The following is a 14,963-nucleotide window of genomic DNA, read 5'->3' as shown; positions in this document are numbered from 1 at the left end:
CAAGTGAATGTTGTACAGCCAAAAAATATTTGTTTGACTACACTCAAAATTGTTTTTACCTAAATAACAACATAAACAACATATTTCCGGAGTTTGTTCGCCTGTAAATAAGTACTCAAGGCTATGACATGTAGTTTCTTCGGCATGAATTTTCTTGTAAAAGTCAAGTGAACATGTTTGAGCAGAAATTGAAATTTTCAATAACACTTAAAATTTTCATTATTTAAAACATTATGAAAAACTCTATTCTCTGGTCCTGTATGCCTGTATTTCAAAATTCAATGCGTTAACGTTTAGGTTTTTCGACATGAAATTGAATGTAAAAGTCAAGTGAACTTGTTTGAGTAAAACATGAATTTCCGATAACACTCAAAATATATATTTACCCAGAAAACTACACAAAAAACGTATTTCCTGTGCTTTTTTTGTCTGTAAATCAGAAATGAAGGCTATGACATGTAGTTTTTTTTGTTGTGAATTTACTTGCAAAGGTCAAGCGAATATTGTAGAGTAATAAAATATTTTTTGACTACACTCATAATTGTTATTACCTAAAAAGAACAACATAAACAACCAGGCATTGCATTTCATCTCATCTTTCGATCATCTGAGCAAGATATTGATCAAATAAGAAGATATCATCTAGGGCTCTTTGATCATATTTTAATGAAAATCTTCGGCTCTTTTGATGCTCGATAAAATCTTTCGACACAGCAATCCACGTAGTTTATACCTGAGACGAGACTCGCGAAGACGGTCTTCTTTTTCTGTGATTGCTTAGTTTTTTTCCTATTCCACTTTGTGTTTATACCAATTATGCGCATGCTGTTCAAACCCTCACATGTACCTCTCAGGAAACATGATTGAGTTTGCATCACATCGAATCATAAATAGCGGTTTGAGTGAAATTTCATGGCAGCAAACGTAGCAGACATTAGAAATAATTAATCTTCTGCTTAGATTCACCATCAACTTTGGAAAAAACTGCTCCGCCGACTGAGGTTTTTAATAACAGTTTACTTTGAACACAATACTTTTCACTTTTTCAGCCATAAAAACGGTGGGCTGCATTTGACGTTTCGTGAGAGGAGAATCTGGGCTGCATATGACGTTGATATTTTTCCTCTTCGCGAGTCTCTCTCAGGTTTATACGATGACAATGTTTGAAAAAGGTGCAAAACAAAAGCAGTGAAAGATTGCAAACTCAACGAAAGTACGTCAACTAATATATTTGAAATATAACCAATTTTCATTTCAATATATTTTTAGGTTCTGTGCAAAGCATGTGCTAACGGTTCTGTGCCAGAGAATCTAGCGGCATATTGGGAATGTTCGATACCATTTCTTCCTCAAAGATCGAAACCAAGCGTTCAAGGAGAATAGTGGCCGGAATATTTCAAATAGTGATTCAAATGATTGATCACAAGTTTATACTAATTAAACACAGCTTTCAATCAAATTTGGTATATGTAGACGCCTACTGACTTTAAATAAGTCTAATGAATGAAAAAGTTAAAGAATAAAATTACTATTGCATAGAAATAAACGCAATTTTATGTCTAACATTATCAAAATGAGAGGTTTTTTGCTGATTCCATGTACGACAAACTGGGTAGCAAGTAATCTTTACAGCACATTGTGCTTGACCATAGGAGTATTTGGAGAAAAATCAACTTTCGCTTGTCGATAATTTAGGTACCGTAATCCGGGGTAACATTGATCAGCGGGGTAACATTGATCGGGATGACTCATCTTGTTAAACGTTCAAATAAAGATTTATTGATGAAGCATTTTCGAACCATGAATGGTGCCTCTCTTTCGTATATTCTTAAGCTAATGATAATTAAGGTTTTTTTTCCAAAATTGCGTTTAGTTCATGCGCAAATTTGTCAACTTTTTGAAACAATGATTTCTATCATTTACACTGACACTACCGAAAATTCATGTCTCACATGAGTTCTGCAGACGATGTGATCAAGGAAAATGCGGGTGTTACTAAAAATGGCATCGCCGAAAACGATTCCGTTGTCAAATCTTTCATAAGTTTATTCATTTAGGCAACATTAACTAAATACTATTACGAATGTAGAATTTCCTAAGGAAATTGCCTACTTTTAGGCGTATTACGCGGTTCAAGGTGTTTTTAATTTTGAAATAACTCAAAAAGTAAATGACTTGTAAGAGTTTGGTCTTCATATTCGGCTTCAGGGGCCCTGATTTTAGTAAGTAACGACATTTCCAATATTAGCGAACGTTGTTTACTTGGGTGATCAATGTTACCCCATATCAGCTGAATCAAAAAATCACTTCAAACATTTATTTAAACATGTTTAAATCTTTCGAAAAACAAAATAAAGTACATAGCTAGGAGCGGTGGGTGCCAGTACTTGTTTTAAAAATATGAAACTTGTAACATTTGTATTGCGAAATGATAAATTTAAGAAAAACTAAAAAAAAATGATCAATGTTACCCCGGATTACGGTACATGTGAGTGCTGAGAAGTAAAGGTTCCCTTCTGTTACGGAATACTTTTCTTCAAACGACAAACTTCTCCACTGGTCCATTCAGTGTATCAAGTGTCTTCTGGTGGAAGAAGGTCTCGGGGTCTAGTGCCTCTGGTACATTTTTATTATCTCGAGAAAGTTCAATAGCCGACCCCAATATTTCCTTTGTATATTTTTCGGTCTTCAAATTGGTCGAAACACTCAAGGATTAGCCTATAGTTTAACAATCAGTAGATAGCACGTTCTAAAAATTGCTCATTCCAGTGTCACAAAATGCTATAGTTCCAATTTAAATTACGTTATTGAACATCAGTAATCACTTTCGAAACAGACATTTGATTATATCACCAAAGAGTTGTCAAGATCATCAAGATGAAAAGATCGAATCATTTCAATGCGCTCTTGGATTGAGGATAATATCTTTTAACCATACGGAGATGATCTCTTCGATCAGATGAGATTGTAAAGCCTGTAAACAACATATATCCCAAGCTTGTTCGTCTATAAATAAAGAGTAAAGGCTTTTCGAACATTCATTTTTTTACTCAAACATGTTCACTTGACTTTCACAATCATTTTCATGTCAAGAAAACTATATATGAACGCTTTGAATTTTGAGTTACAGGCAAACGGGTCCAAAAAAAGAGTTTATCGTGATATTTTGAGTAAAAAAAATATGGTGTAATCGAAAATTCAAATCGAGTGTAATCGAAAATTTAAATTTCAGCTCAAACATGTTAATTTAACTTCTTAAAGTAAATTCATGCTGAAAGAACTACATGTTATAGCCTTGAATTTTTATTTACGGACTAACAAAGTCGGGAAATAAGTTGTTTCCGTTGTTTTGTGAGTAAAAACAATTTTCAGTGTTTTCAAGAATTTATTCTTCTACTTTACAATACTCACTTGAACTCTACAAGTAAATTCATGTCGAAAAAAACTACATGTCATAGCTTTAAATTTTGATTTTCAAACAAAAAGCTTAGGAAATACATTTTTTGTGGTTACCTAGGTAAAATAAATTTTGAGTGTTATCTAAAATTTATTTTTTTACTGCACCATGCTCACTTGACCTTCACAATCTATTTTATGTCGAAAAAACTATATGTCATCGCTTTAAATTTTGAGTTACATACAAATACACAAAAAATAGGAATAACCGTGATATTATAAGTAAAATAAATTTTGAGTGTAATCGAAAATTCATATTTCTGCTCTAACAAGTTCACTTCACTTCTACAAGTAAATTCATGCCGAAAAAACTACATGTCGTAGCCTTGAGTTTTTATTTACAGACGAACAAACTTGGGAAATAAGTTGTTTATGTTTTTTTTTTTTTTTTTTTGTATTTACGACACTTTACACCAGAAGGGTGCATTCGTGTCGGCGTCGGGTTTGAGTTTACATTCTATTAGTGTGTTAGTGTTCTTCAATCTACATTACAATTGTTTGTACAAATTGGTAGCGTGCAAAAATTTTAACAGATTTTTTGTTTTTGTTTATGTTGTTTCTTAGGTAATAATAATTTTGAGTGTAGTCAAAACAATATTTTTCGGCTGTACAATATTTACAAGTAAATGCATACAGAGAATCTTCAAGCCATAGCCTTCAATTTTGATATACAAGCTAAAAAAGCTATGGAAATACGTTTTCTGTGTAAAATACATTTTAAGCGTATTCGAAAACTATTTTTTATAAACTAATATGATCACTTGCCTGTTGCCATAAATTTCATATCGGAAAAACTATATGTCATCGAATTGAAATTTAAAATACAGGCAAATGGGTCGAAAAACCCTATTTTTCGTTCAATTTTAAATAAAATAAATTTTGAGTGAAATCAAATATTTCAATTTCTGCTCAAACATCTTTACTTGACTTTTTCAAACAGATTTATGCATAAAAACTACACATCATAGCCTCCAATTTCGATTTATAGACAAAAAAAGCACAGGAATAACGTTTCTTGAGTGGTTTTCTGTGTAAAATTAATTTTGAGTGTAATCGGAAATTCATTTTTTTACTCCAACATGTTCACTTAACTTTCACAATCAATTTCATGTCGGAAAAAACTATATGTCAACGCATTGAATTTTGAGTGACAGGCAAACGGGTTTGAAAAAATAAAGGGTTTCCTAGTATTTTAGGTAAAAGCAATTTTGAGTGTTATCGAAAATTTCTATTTCTGTTCGAACATATTAACTTGACTCCTACAAGTAATTTCATGCCGAAAAATCCACTTCATAGCCTTCAATTTAAATTTACAGACAAAAAAGTTCAGGAAATACGTTTTTGATGTGGTTTTCTAGGTAAAATAAATTTTGAGTGTTATCGGAAATTCATTTTTTACTCAAACATGTTCACTTGTTTGTCATCGCTTTGAATTTTGAGTTATAGAAAATGGGGTCCAAATAATAGGGTTTTTCCGTAATATTTCGAGTGAAAGAAATTATGAGTGAAATCAAACATTTCAATTTCTGCTCAAACGTGTTAACTACGCTCAAACAAGCAAATTAATTTCGAAAAAACTACATGTCATCGCTTTAAATTTTATTTTATCGTTGAGTTTGTGAAAAAAATGCGTTATTCAAAAAAAAAAAACTAGGAAGTGCCTTTTGCTTAATAACTTTGGGTAGACGCATCTATTTCAAAAACCCAAAAATGAACATCAATCTTGAATAGTGCCCGGTTCCAACACTGAAAAAAATTGGATATCGCTTCGAAAACGACAGAGATATGCATGGTCAAAGTTGTACTTCCAACTTTTTTTGGACCCTTGGTAGTTGGCGTAAGTTTTCACCCCCTTAGTAGAAGAAGAGTTAACCATGTTGGCCCTTGTATATCGTGTAGTTTCTAATAGACGATCATATTATGGCTTTTATTCTAATTGAATTAAAAGCCATCAACTCCACTTTCTCCTAGCAACAATGTTACCATCTCTACTTTGTGCAAAACTGAAACTGGTGCACTCAGTCAGTCCCAGCAGCTCTACCAGGAACTGAAAACTTTCTGTCTTGGCGTTTGTTGAGTAAAATTATCCTCCTTCAGTGTTGCCACGATGTTACGTTGCTTTTAAAAATCAACAGCGAAAATGCATAAAATGTGTGAGTTCATTATGCTTGTCAGAGCTGAATTTTAACCCGTTAACGCCCAAGGTATCTCACAATTGGAATTCAGCTCCGTTTTTGTTATTCATAGTCGTATTCCCATAAATTAAACCTTATTTCACAAAAAAAATTCAAGTCTATGGTGGGGATCCAAAAAAATTCTTGGAAGTGTGTCGTCCATATCTAGCTATTCTATAAGTTTATTTTCGAGATTTATCAAATATATTTTCATGCAGTTCGACCCATTACAATGTAAACAAGTTGGAAAAAACTGCTGGTGAGGGGTAATTCATAAATTACGTCACGTACAGAAGAGGAAGGAGGGGGTTACAATGAAACGTGACTACCCGTATAAAAATTGGAATCCATACAAAAAGTGTGAAACAGAGGAAAATTGAGGAGGATGAATATGACAAAACATTGCGTGGCGTAATTTATGGACGTACCTTGATAAAGAAATTGCACCATAAAGAATAAAAATTTCAGAGGCGAAAGGTTCATGCCAGAACTAAATCATTTAGTGACTTCAATTCAATTTCTGCTCTACCACGTAAGAAAGATACAGACATACATACATTTCCATACATGTACATGTACAATTATGCACACTTAAACCATTTATACCAAATACAAAATAAAATCTTACATCAAATATTTTGATTTAGAAAAAAAAACCTACAGATGTTTCAGAATAGTCTTTAAAATGATTATATAAAACTTGCCAGCTGATAATGGAACCAAAACTTTCAAAATATTTTTTTTCTGGGTCAAGTTATTAGTATACAATGTGACTCGGATCTGACAGTGATTGAAATATATATTTGGCAATATCAGAATTTCATTGGTGCTGATCAAAAGTTAGTTCTTCAGTCCAATGACAGTCAAATATTGGACTCCAACTATTACATGCTTTACAGATGTGAATACTTGAAGCCAACATTATTCGGCTATAACGTTGAAGTTACTGCATCACTGATGCATATATTCACATATTTACCGATAGAACCGAATCCACGCGGTCCAAGATTTTTGACACTAGAGCTGGCCAGAATACCTGGGGAGCATACTGAAGCGTGCCCGCTCAAATGTCACAGTTCTTGGGCTTAGTGAGTTCAGCAAGGAAGGCTCTTTACGGCTACCTCAACGCGTCGCTGGTTCTAAAAAGTAATCAACCATACAAAACTACGATCAAACAATGGTGCACTGCAGTAGCGCGTAGTAAATAACTGCTTGTAAACAATATCTTTCAAGCGCATTTATTACCTGTAATTTTGCGAAAAATAAATTTTACTTTTCCACGTTTAAGTCATTAAACTGGTTCTGGACTTAGGTTGGCGCCTATTCAATTTTACTCTCATTTGACAGCCGCCCTTCACCCTTGGAGATCTAAATGGTGTCAAGGTTCATCTAAAAACGTAAGGAGCATTGCATCCGAAATAAGCGATTGTTGCTCGGATCGATAGTAAGTATCCATTGTTTTGATCTAGGCTGACCAATTTCTTATTGGTTGTTTCCTTGATGTTTCGCACATAATAACAATACCCAGCCAATATGTTTTTTTTTGCGAAAATATCTTCTTCTATGTCGAAGATACCAATTTCGAGAGTTCGATTTTTTTCAGTCACATCGCTGGACTGATATAAAAAAATAAAATATTTGACCACTAGCGCCACCTTGTGAGTGTTTTCCGAACTAATATGGTTTTAGGCGAATAGGATTCATTTGATTGTTCAACATTGTCCATGACATAAACTTTGTATCTAATCACTTGACTGAGATATTAACAAATAAAATCTTTGCCCACTAGCGCCATCTTGTGAGTGTTATAAAGTTTTATGTGACTAAGTATCATTTAGTTGTTCAACATTGTCGAAGACAACAATTTTGTATCTCATAACAAAACTTAGATGCAAGCAAATACAATATTTGCCCACTAGCGCAATCCAGTGAATGTTTTCCGAACTAATAAGTTTTCGGGCGAATAGATCTCATTCAGTTGAACACATTTGTCGAAGACACCAATGTTGTATCTCGTCACTGAACTGAGATATAAACAATCAAAATGTTCGACCATTAGCGCCATCTTTTGAGTGTTTTCCGAACAAATAAGGTTTAAGGCGAATAGTTCTCATTTAGTTGATCAACTTTATCGAAGACACCATTTTTGTATCTCATAACTGAACTAAGATATAAGCAAATAAAGTTTTGGCTCACTAGTGCCATCTTGGGAGTGTTTTCCGAATTTATAAGGTTCTATGCGAATAGGTACCGTAAAACGGGGTAACTTTGATAGTTTTTTTCGAAGAAAACTTGAATATTTTTGAATGCTGTTTCAAAGATTTACAATTTATATTTTTAAAACAAGTACTGGTATCCTAGCTATCGATTACAGTCGATAAATTGGCAAAAGATTCATTTTGAATGGATATATAATTTTCCATATAATCGAAAGTTGGTTTTCTGTTTTGGGGTAACTTTGATAATGGAGTATGATTCGAACAAAATTGACTGAATAACGAACATTTGTAGGGCATTGCATACCTCTAGGCGTTTAACGTTATATGGAAATTTCTGACTTAGATTACAAAAATGGTCCCAGTTTGTGAATATGCTTTTCGCTAAGAGATTTGAGACCGTAATCAAGTTCTATGATAACTAGGCTATCAAAGATAAGTTGCCAACTATTCAAAACTACCTTAAATAGTGATCGTAGAACAGATTGTTTGTAAGCGTTTTGAAAATGTTAAAATTGTGTAAATTTTTTAAATTCATATAAAAAGCATAAAATGTTCTTGATTTAAATGAAAACCGCTCTTACATGGAGTGTGGTACTAATATTCTTTAGTTTTGCATTCGTTTTGCTTAACTGATTAACAGAAATTATGATATTTCATTTAGTATGCGATGGGTTACGCACTATCAAAGTTACCCGCATTATCAAAGTTACCCCGTTTTACGGTATTATTTAATTGGTGAAGCAAGCTATTTTAAAGTCAGTAAGCATCGAAGCAAAAAAAGGTATTATTTAGCACCATTTTTGTATCTCCTAACTGGGCTAAGATATAAGCAAATAAAGTTTTGGCTCACTAGCGCCATCTTGGGAGTGTTTTCCGAATTTATAAGGTTCTATGCGAATAGGTATTATTTAGTTGTTCAACTTTGTCGAAGACACCTTTTTTGTAACTCATAACAGGGCTAAGATATAAGCAAATAAAGTTTTGACTCACTAGCGCCATCTTGGGAGTGTTTTCCGAATTTGTAAGGTTCTATGCGAATAGGTATTATTTAGTTGTTCAACTTTGTCGAAGACACCATTTTTGTATCTCATAACTGAACTAAGATATAAGCAAATAAAGTTTTGGCTCACTAGCGCCATCTTGGGAGTGTTTTCCGAATTTGTAAGGTTCTATGCGAATAGGTATTATTTAGTTGTTCAACATTGTCGAAGACACCATTTTTGTATCTCATAACTGGGCTAAGATATAAGCAAATAAAGTTTTGGCTCACTAGCGCCATCTTGGGAGTGTTTTCCGAATTTATAAGATTCTATGCGAATAGGTATTATTTAGTTGTTCAACTTTGTCGAAGACACCATTTTTGTATCTCATAACAGGGCTAAGATATAAGCAAATAAAGTTTTGGCTCACTAGCGCCATCTTGGGAGTGTTTTCCGAATTTGTAAGGTTCTGTGCGAATAGGTATTATTTAGTTGTTCAACATTGTCGAAGACACCATTTTTGTATCTCTTAACTGGGCAAAGATATAAGTGAATAAAGTTTTGGCTCACTAGCGCCATCTTGGGAGTGTTTTCCGAATTTATAAGGTTCTATGCGAATAGGTATTATTTAGTTGTTCAACATTGTCGAAGACACCAATTTTGTATCTCATCGCTGGACTGAGATATAAACGAAGTAAATATTTGTACGCTGGAAAGTTGTTTCATATGTTGCTTATAAATGCGACATTTGATGGCGTCTGTGCGCCACCTGGTGAGTTAATTCTGAATTAAAATAGTTACCAAGTGGAAGTCAGCAGTCCTGTGATCAACTTTGCAGAATACAGTTTTTTCCTAAACCTCTTTATTTTCAAGATATTTGCACTACAAGTACTGTCCTATTTATAGGACGCTGGGCGTTCGGGGCTTCTGTCCTATTTTTAGGACGCTGGGCGGATATGGGTTAATAAAACTCACGATAAAGGGAAATGGCATTTTATGTGAGGTGCGAAGTTTCGTCTGGAGCTCATGGCATATGTAGAAACGACGGATTTGATCTATAGTTATTAAGATGTTTAATGATACAATGGTGAGCTTCACGATTATTATTTGTATTAGGAAAAACGTTAGAGTACTTTTTTTAATTTAGCCTTTATCTTATTATTTTTGATCATAGAATCTTAAGATATTCGTCTTTGATCACTTTGATCACAGTTCGAAACCCCAGATGAACTTTTCATATAGTTTGTTAAAAATCTCGTTAAAAAGATAGAAAAAAAAGTTCGATGAAAATTTATTTGATTAATAATTTAAAATATCTTCTTGGCATTAACGTCCTCATTGGGACAGAGCCTGCTTCTCAGCGTAGTGTTCTTATGAGCACAGTTATTAACTGAGAGCTTTCTTTGCCAAAGTTGCCATTTTCGCATTCGTATATCGTGTGGCAGGGGCGATTATACTCTATGCCCAGGGAAGTCAAGGAAATTTCCATTATGAAAAAATCCTGGACCGACCGGAAATCGAACCTAGACACCTTCAGCATGGCTTTGCTTTGTAGCCGCGGACTCTAACCACTCGGCTAAGGACGGCCCCCACCTTAAAATATATGCAAAATGGATAAAATGCTGGAAAATTACTAGAAAAATCTCTAAAAGAAATTTAAAGAAGAGCCTCTTGAAGAATCTCTAGATAAATTTGACATTGCAGCTCGCCAATTTGAAGCACGAAAACTCACTCCTCATAGTTAATATTGATTCGAAAAAGTATTCCTATATGTGCTTATATTCAAAAAGTGTGCTGACACTTTTTCAGCTGCTTTAGTGCAATGCCAACTGAATTTCATCGAAACTGTGACATGATTTAGCAACAATTATCGACGGCACGTACAAATGTCAATGACGGGCTACTTCGCCTTAAGGCGAAGTAGGCCGTCATTGAAATTTGTACGCGTCGTTGATGATTGTTGCTAATTCATATAACGATTTCGAATCAAAGAAAATCAGTTGGTTTTGCACTGACATAGCTGAAAAAATATCAGCATACTTTATGCATGTTAGCGCGTACAGTGATACTTTTTCAAGTCAATATAAACTATCAAGAGTGAGTTTTATCACTTTGAAATTGCAAGCAGCAAAGTCAGCATTGCTGCTAAAACGAATGACGGGCTACTTAGCCTTAAATGTCATTTCCTAAAATTCAATCAAGTAGCCAGCAATCATCTGCAATTTTATTTATCTAGTTGATTTATTTAGGAAGTTTCATTTTTTTTCTGAACGTTGCCTGTCATGTCATGCCGCTTTGACATTTCGGATGAACGAAAATTTTTGAGTGTCAGCCAAAAGTATGTGTAAGTTATGATATGAAACAAGCAATGCCTTTTCACTCCCCGAGGACATCATACCGGAGTGTGATGACCATGCGGAAAAGGCTAGTTAATAAACGATACTACCGTAGCCTGTGGGCATTGTAGAAGACAGAGAGAAGGACCGTGTGTGTTTTAACTCTCGCCCCTAATCACGTTATTTCGGTTACCACCATAATTTGATTTTGTTGTAATACCCTCCGGCTGGCGTTCATACCAATTTAATCACTCCGAATGTTTGTCTCCATCTTCCCCCGTTTATTTCACAGATTATCCCGTGTCTCAAATTTACTCAGCCTGGAAAGCAGAACTCCGCCGGGAATGGCACGGATTGCCGAGGACAGTGATTTTGAAGCACTGAAACGGCTGGTGGATGATCACGAGGGATGGACGCTGGAGCTTTCGAAATCGGACACACAGGTGTACACGCGTCCGGTCGCCGGATGCAACTTCAACATGGTGAAAATTCACACGGAGTTTGCCGACGTTACGGCGGATATCCTGTTTGACGTGCTGCACGATCCGGATTACCGGAAAGTCTGGGATTCGCACATGTTGGCCAGCGAGGAAATTGGCATCCTCAACGTGAACAATGATGTCGGATACTATGCGAGTAAGTACAAGTGCTTAGGTATATGCAATCTCGATTTTAGATGTATCGATTAATATACTGCCGTAAAACGCAAGTCAGTCCCATCTGCATTTTCGTCAAAATTGAATTGAGTTCAGTTTTTTACATATCATCGAATGATATTTTAGCGGCAATAGTGAAACAACATGTTTTTTTTAATTGTCCCGTAATGAAAAGTAATCGCAAAACAGCCCTACTATAGATTTCTACACCGTGTTACATAAAAATGAACCGTGTTTTGGTCAGTTTTAGATTTCTCTAGGAAAGATATCGGAGAGAAAAAGTTGTGAAATTTCATTGATATTTGAAGCATATTCCATTAGAGTGGTTCAAAACATCGTTTTTACTCCACACAGCTCATTCGATTCAAGATCAAATTCAGAGTATCCTCCCAAAATTTGAGCTCTTTTGATTGCACAAGCCCTTCAAAGTTTATATGGGAATTACAATGGGAAAAGCAAGCAAATCATTCCATCATCGGTCATAGCGTTTGCCAATGTGCTCTTGGGGACTAGAGCTGCATTGATAATGTAAGATACATTTTTGCAATTCCTCATCGTAATAGGCTGTTTTTCATCATGTAAATCTGACATGAAACGGCCTACTTTCCTGCACTGAAGTATGCAGTGCGGGAATAGTCATTACGCAACTGAAACAACAGTAAATAACAAAATGTGTTATTACAGGTCGGACTCGATTATCCGGAGTATCGATTTATTTTTCAATCCGGATAATCGAATCCTCCGGAGAATCGAATGACTAAGAGGAAATTAAAATCTGCGGTAAAGGAGCTTAAATATTATCTCTTTTCGTGGTTTTATTTATATGATGCAGTGGAATTTTTTGGAACATTATGGGTCTTGAGAAGAAAAATAAATGTTTGACTATACCACACACAAACACTTTTTTTCGAACCTTTTTCTTACGTACGTCCAAAACTGCTAAATCATTCATATTGTATATTGAAATACTAAATTGTATCAAAATTATGCATAAAAACTGAAAAACTGAAATATTCCGTATAATCGAGTCTGAAATTCCGAATAATTGAGTCCGACCTGTATTTAGATATTGATAACAAAATAATAACTAAATAAGCTATTCACGATAACGATAATTTCAGTTCTTTGACTTTAATATCTGTATTTTTAATAGCTGTATCGTGTCAGCAGGTGCGTCTCACTCGGGTTCACATTGGGTACCACTTCTAGTACTGCATTTGGTCCCTTGGTACTGCAAGAGGCACCCAAGTTTGACAGATCGCAGTACACTTTTCACGGCATTCTTCATTTTGCTCTATTACCTTATATGCTAGAAAATACACATTGAGGATGCTACTGATCCCGAGTAGTGTCTGTTGGTTCCTTGTGTAAGTACAGCTGTTCTTGCAATAACGGAGTAGCATCTGCGGGCGGTCAATCATGCTCATGCACATGCTCATTACCTTATATGCTAGAAAATATTTGGCAACCACAAGGGACATGGAGGTCTTTATTTCGTCTTTGGTGTCAACGCCGAGAAGGCAGCCCCTCTAGCACAATGTAGGTAGCGCAATCCTGGTTAGATGGCCTATCGAAAACTCTTCACAAACCAAGAAAGGCAAAAGTAGAGCAAACGGATTGATTTTACGGCAACAGCCCCGCAAATAATAAAGGACAACGATTTGAAAGTTGGATCTTGGAACGTGAGAACTTTGAATGAACCCGCGCGTGTTGGGCTCCTGGCTTGTGAACTGCGGAATGTCAGCGTGAACGTGGTAGCTATCCAGGAAATACGCTGGCCTAGAACCGGAGAACGTGAATTCCGAGCGGTGGCCTCATCGTCAACACTTCATTCATTGCCCATACTCGCAATACAGTCCCATTAGGAAAATCATCATGTCGAGAAAAACGCCTTTAAACATAATACAAAACGTTTTCGTTTCACCGTTGCTGACAGCAGTAAATCGTAATGGCATTACTCAACACATTATCATTGTAGTATTATAAAATCTTCGAGAACTAAAATATATTTCAAGTGGGGTAGGTGTACCAGTTATGGCCATAGTGGTTCCCTATTTCGCCCTACGTGATATCTAGAATGCCTTCACATTTTGAAAAATCTTTTATGTTTTAGCAGTAAAATAAAGGATAAATCTTGATGTTAAAACATTCAAAAAGATTAAAATTGTAAAAGTTATCCAAATAGTGCATATGGCCAAATAGGGAACCACTATGGCCATAACTGGTACACTTTCCCTGGTTGTTTTCAACAGCAGTATGCGGCGCCGCCATCTTTTCAAATCCAACATGTTCAAAGCAACCGTTGGATACTCAAATGCATTTCAATGTGGATACTCAAATGATCTTGGCTGCTGTCAAATCGATTAGGTGGGATTGGGGTTGCCATATACGTGGTTTTCAATATCTTAATCTAAGATTCAATCCAATGGGACTCGTTATCCGAGTATTTTTCTTGCCAAACACAAATATACCCGCATACCAGTCCCATTACGGGGGACTGGCTTACTATGTTTTTACGCAACTTGACACAATCGTTTTCAAGTTTACAGGTGGCAGTCTCACCAAAGACAAAGCTAAATCCCAAGGAATTTTTCTAACTGCAACTGTTAGTACTAGTAAATTTGGATTAAAAATGTCCTTCAAAGTTATTGTACTATTTGGTGGTAACAGTGACCATGTTGAAGACTCTCCTGGATTTTATTTAGCTGCAGAACATGTTCCGGTCGGCCAATCTAGCAAGTTAATTGAACCCACCACGGGGATGTTGGTTTCAAGCAATGCAACAAAGCAATTTTCGGTCAGCATGAAGACGGCAAAGCTATTGAAGATTCCTTAGATATATGTGGATTGTCATGCTGTATGCCATGAACCACCTTACTTCTTGGTTTTAGAAGTCGCATGTCGCATGTACTTAAGGTAACTGTGGAAACTCTGGCTGGCCAAAAAATCAACCCAACTTCATGTCATAACAAGTTAAGCTTACCCCGGAGAGTCCGGTGATCATTGCCCGGAGTACAATAGTAGTGAGAGCGGCAGTATTGACTTAAAGGGAAGCTATTTTGACTATTTTTGGTTTAGAGGCTCGCAAGCACACATTTTGTGTTGTGGTTCTAGAACATCACAACAGAAGTCATTCTGGGAA

The 14,963-nt window shown here is 35.5% G+C and overlaps 2 protein-coding genes across 4 annotated transcripts in view; one reads left to right on the top strand and one right to left on the bottom strand.

Annotated features, from left to right (window-relative positions):
• The window catches only part of LOC5570907 (phosphoglucomutase-2), a 300,316-nt gene that overhangs the window by 95,208 nt on the left and 190,145 nt on the right, over window positions 1-14,963 (bottom strand). The gene's annotated exons all lie outside the window — the stretch shown is intronic.
• LOC5570908 (START domain-containing protein 10) overlaps window positions 1-14,963 on the top strand; it is a 107,764-nt gene that overhangs the window by 49,421 nt on the left and 43,380 nt on the right. The window contains exons 1-2 of one of the 3 annotated variants that reach the window (XM_021844948.1): window positions 11,069-11,167; window positions 11,458-11,801. In XM_021844948.1, coding sequence (XP_021700640.1) covers window positions 11,112-11,167; window positions 11,458-11,801 — 400 coding nt within the window. In that variant the 5' untranslated portion in view covers window positions 11,069-11,111. Of the gene's footprint in view, window positions 1-11,068; window positions 11,174-11,457; window positions 11,802-14,963 lie in introns of those variants that run through there. The other 2 variants (XM_021844947.1, XM_001653335.2) reach the window with 2 other exon arrangements.

This window comes from Aedes aegypti, chromosome 2 (genome assembly GCF_002204515.2).
Source record: "Aedes aegypti strain LVP_AGWG chromosome 2, AaegL5.0 Primary Assembly, whole genome shotgun sequence".
NCBI lineage: Eukaryota > Metazoa > Arthropoda > Insecta > Diptera > Culicidae > Aedes > Aedes aegypti.
This window is presented reverse-complemented; position numbering and strand designations above follow the sequence as displayed.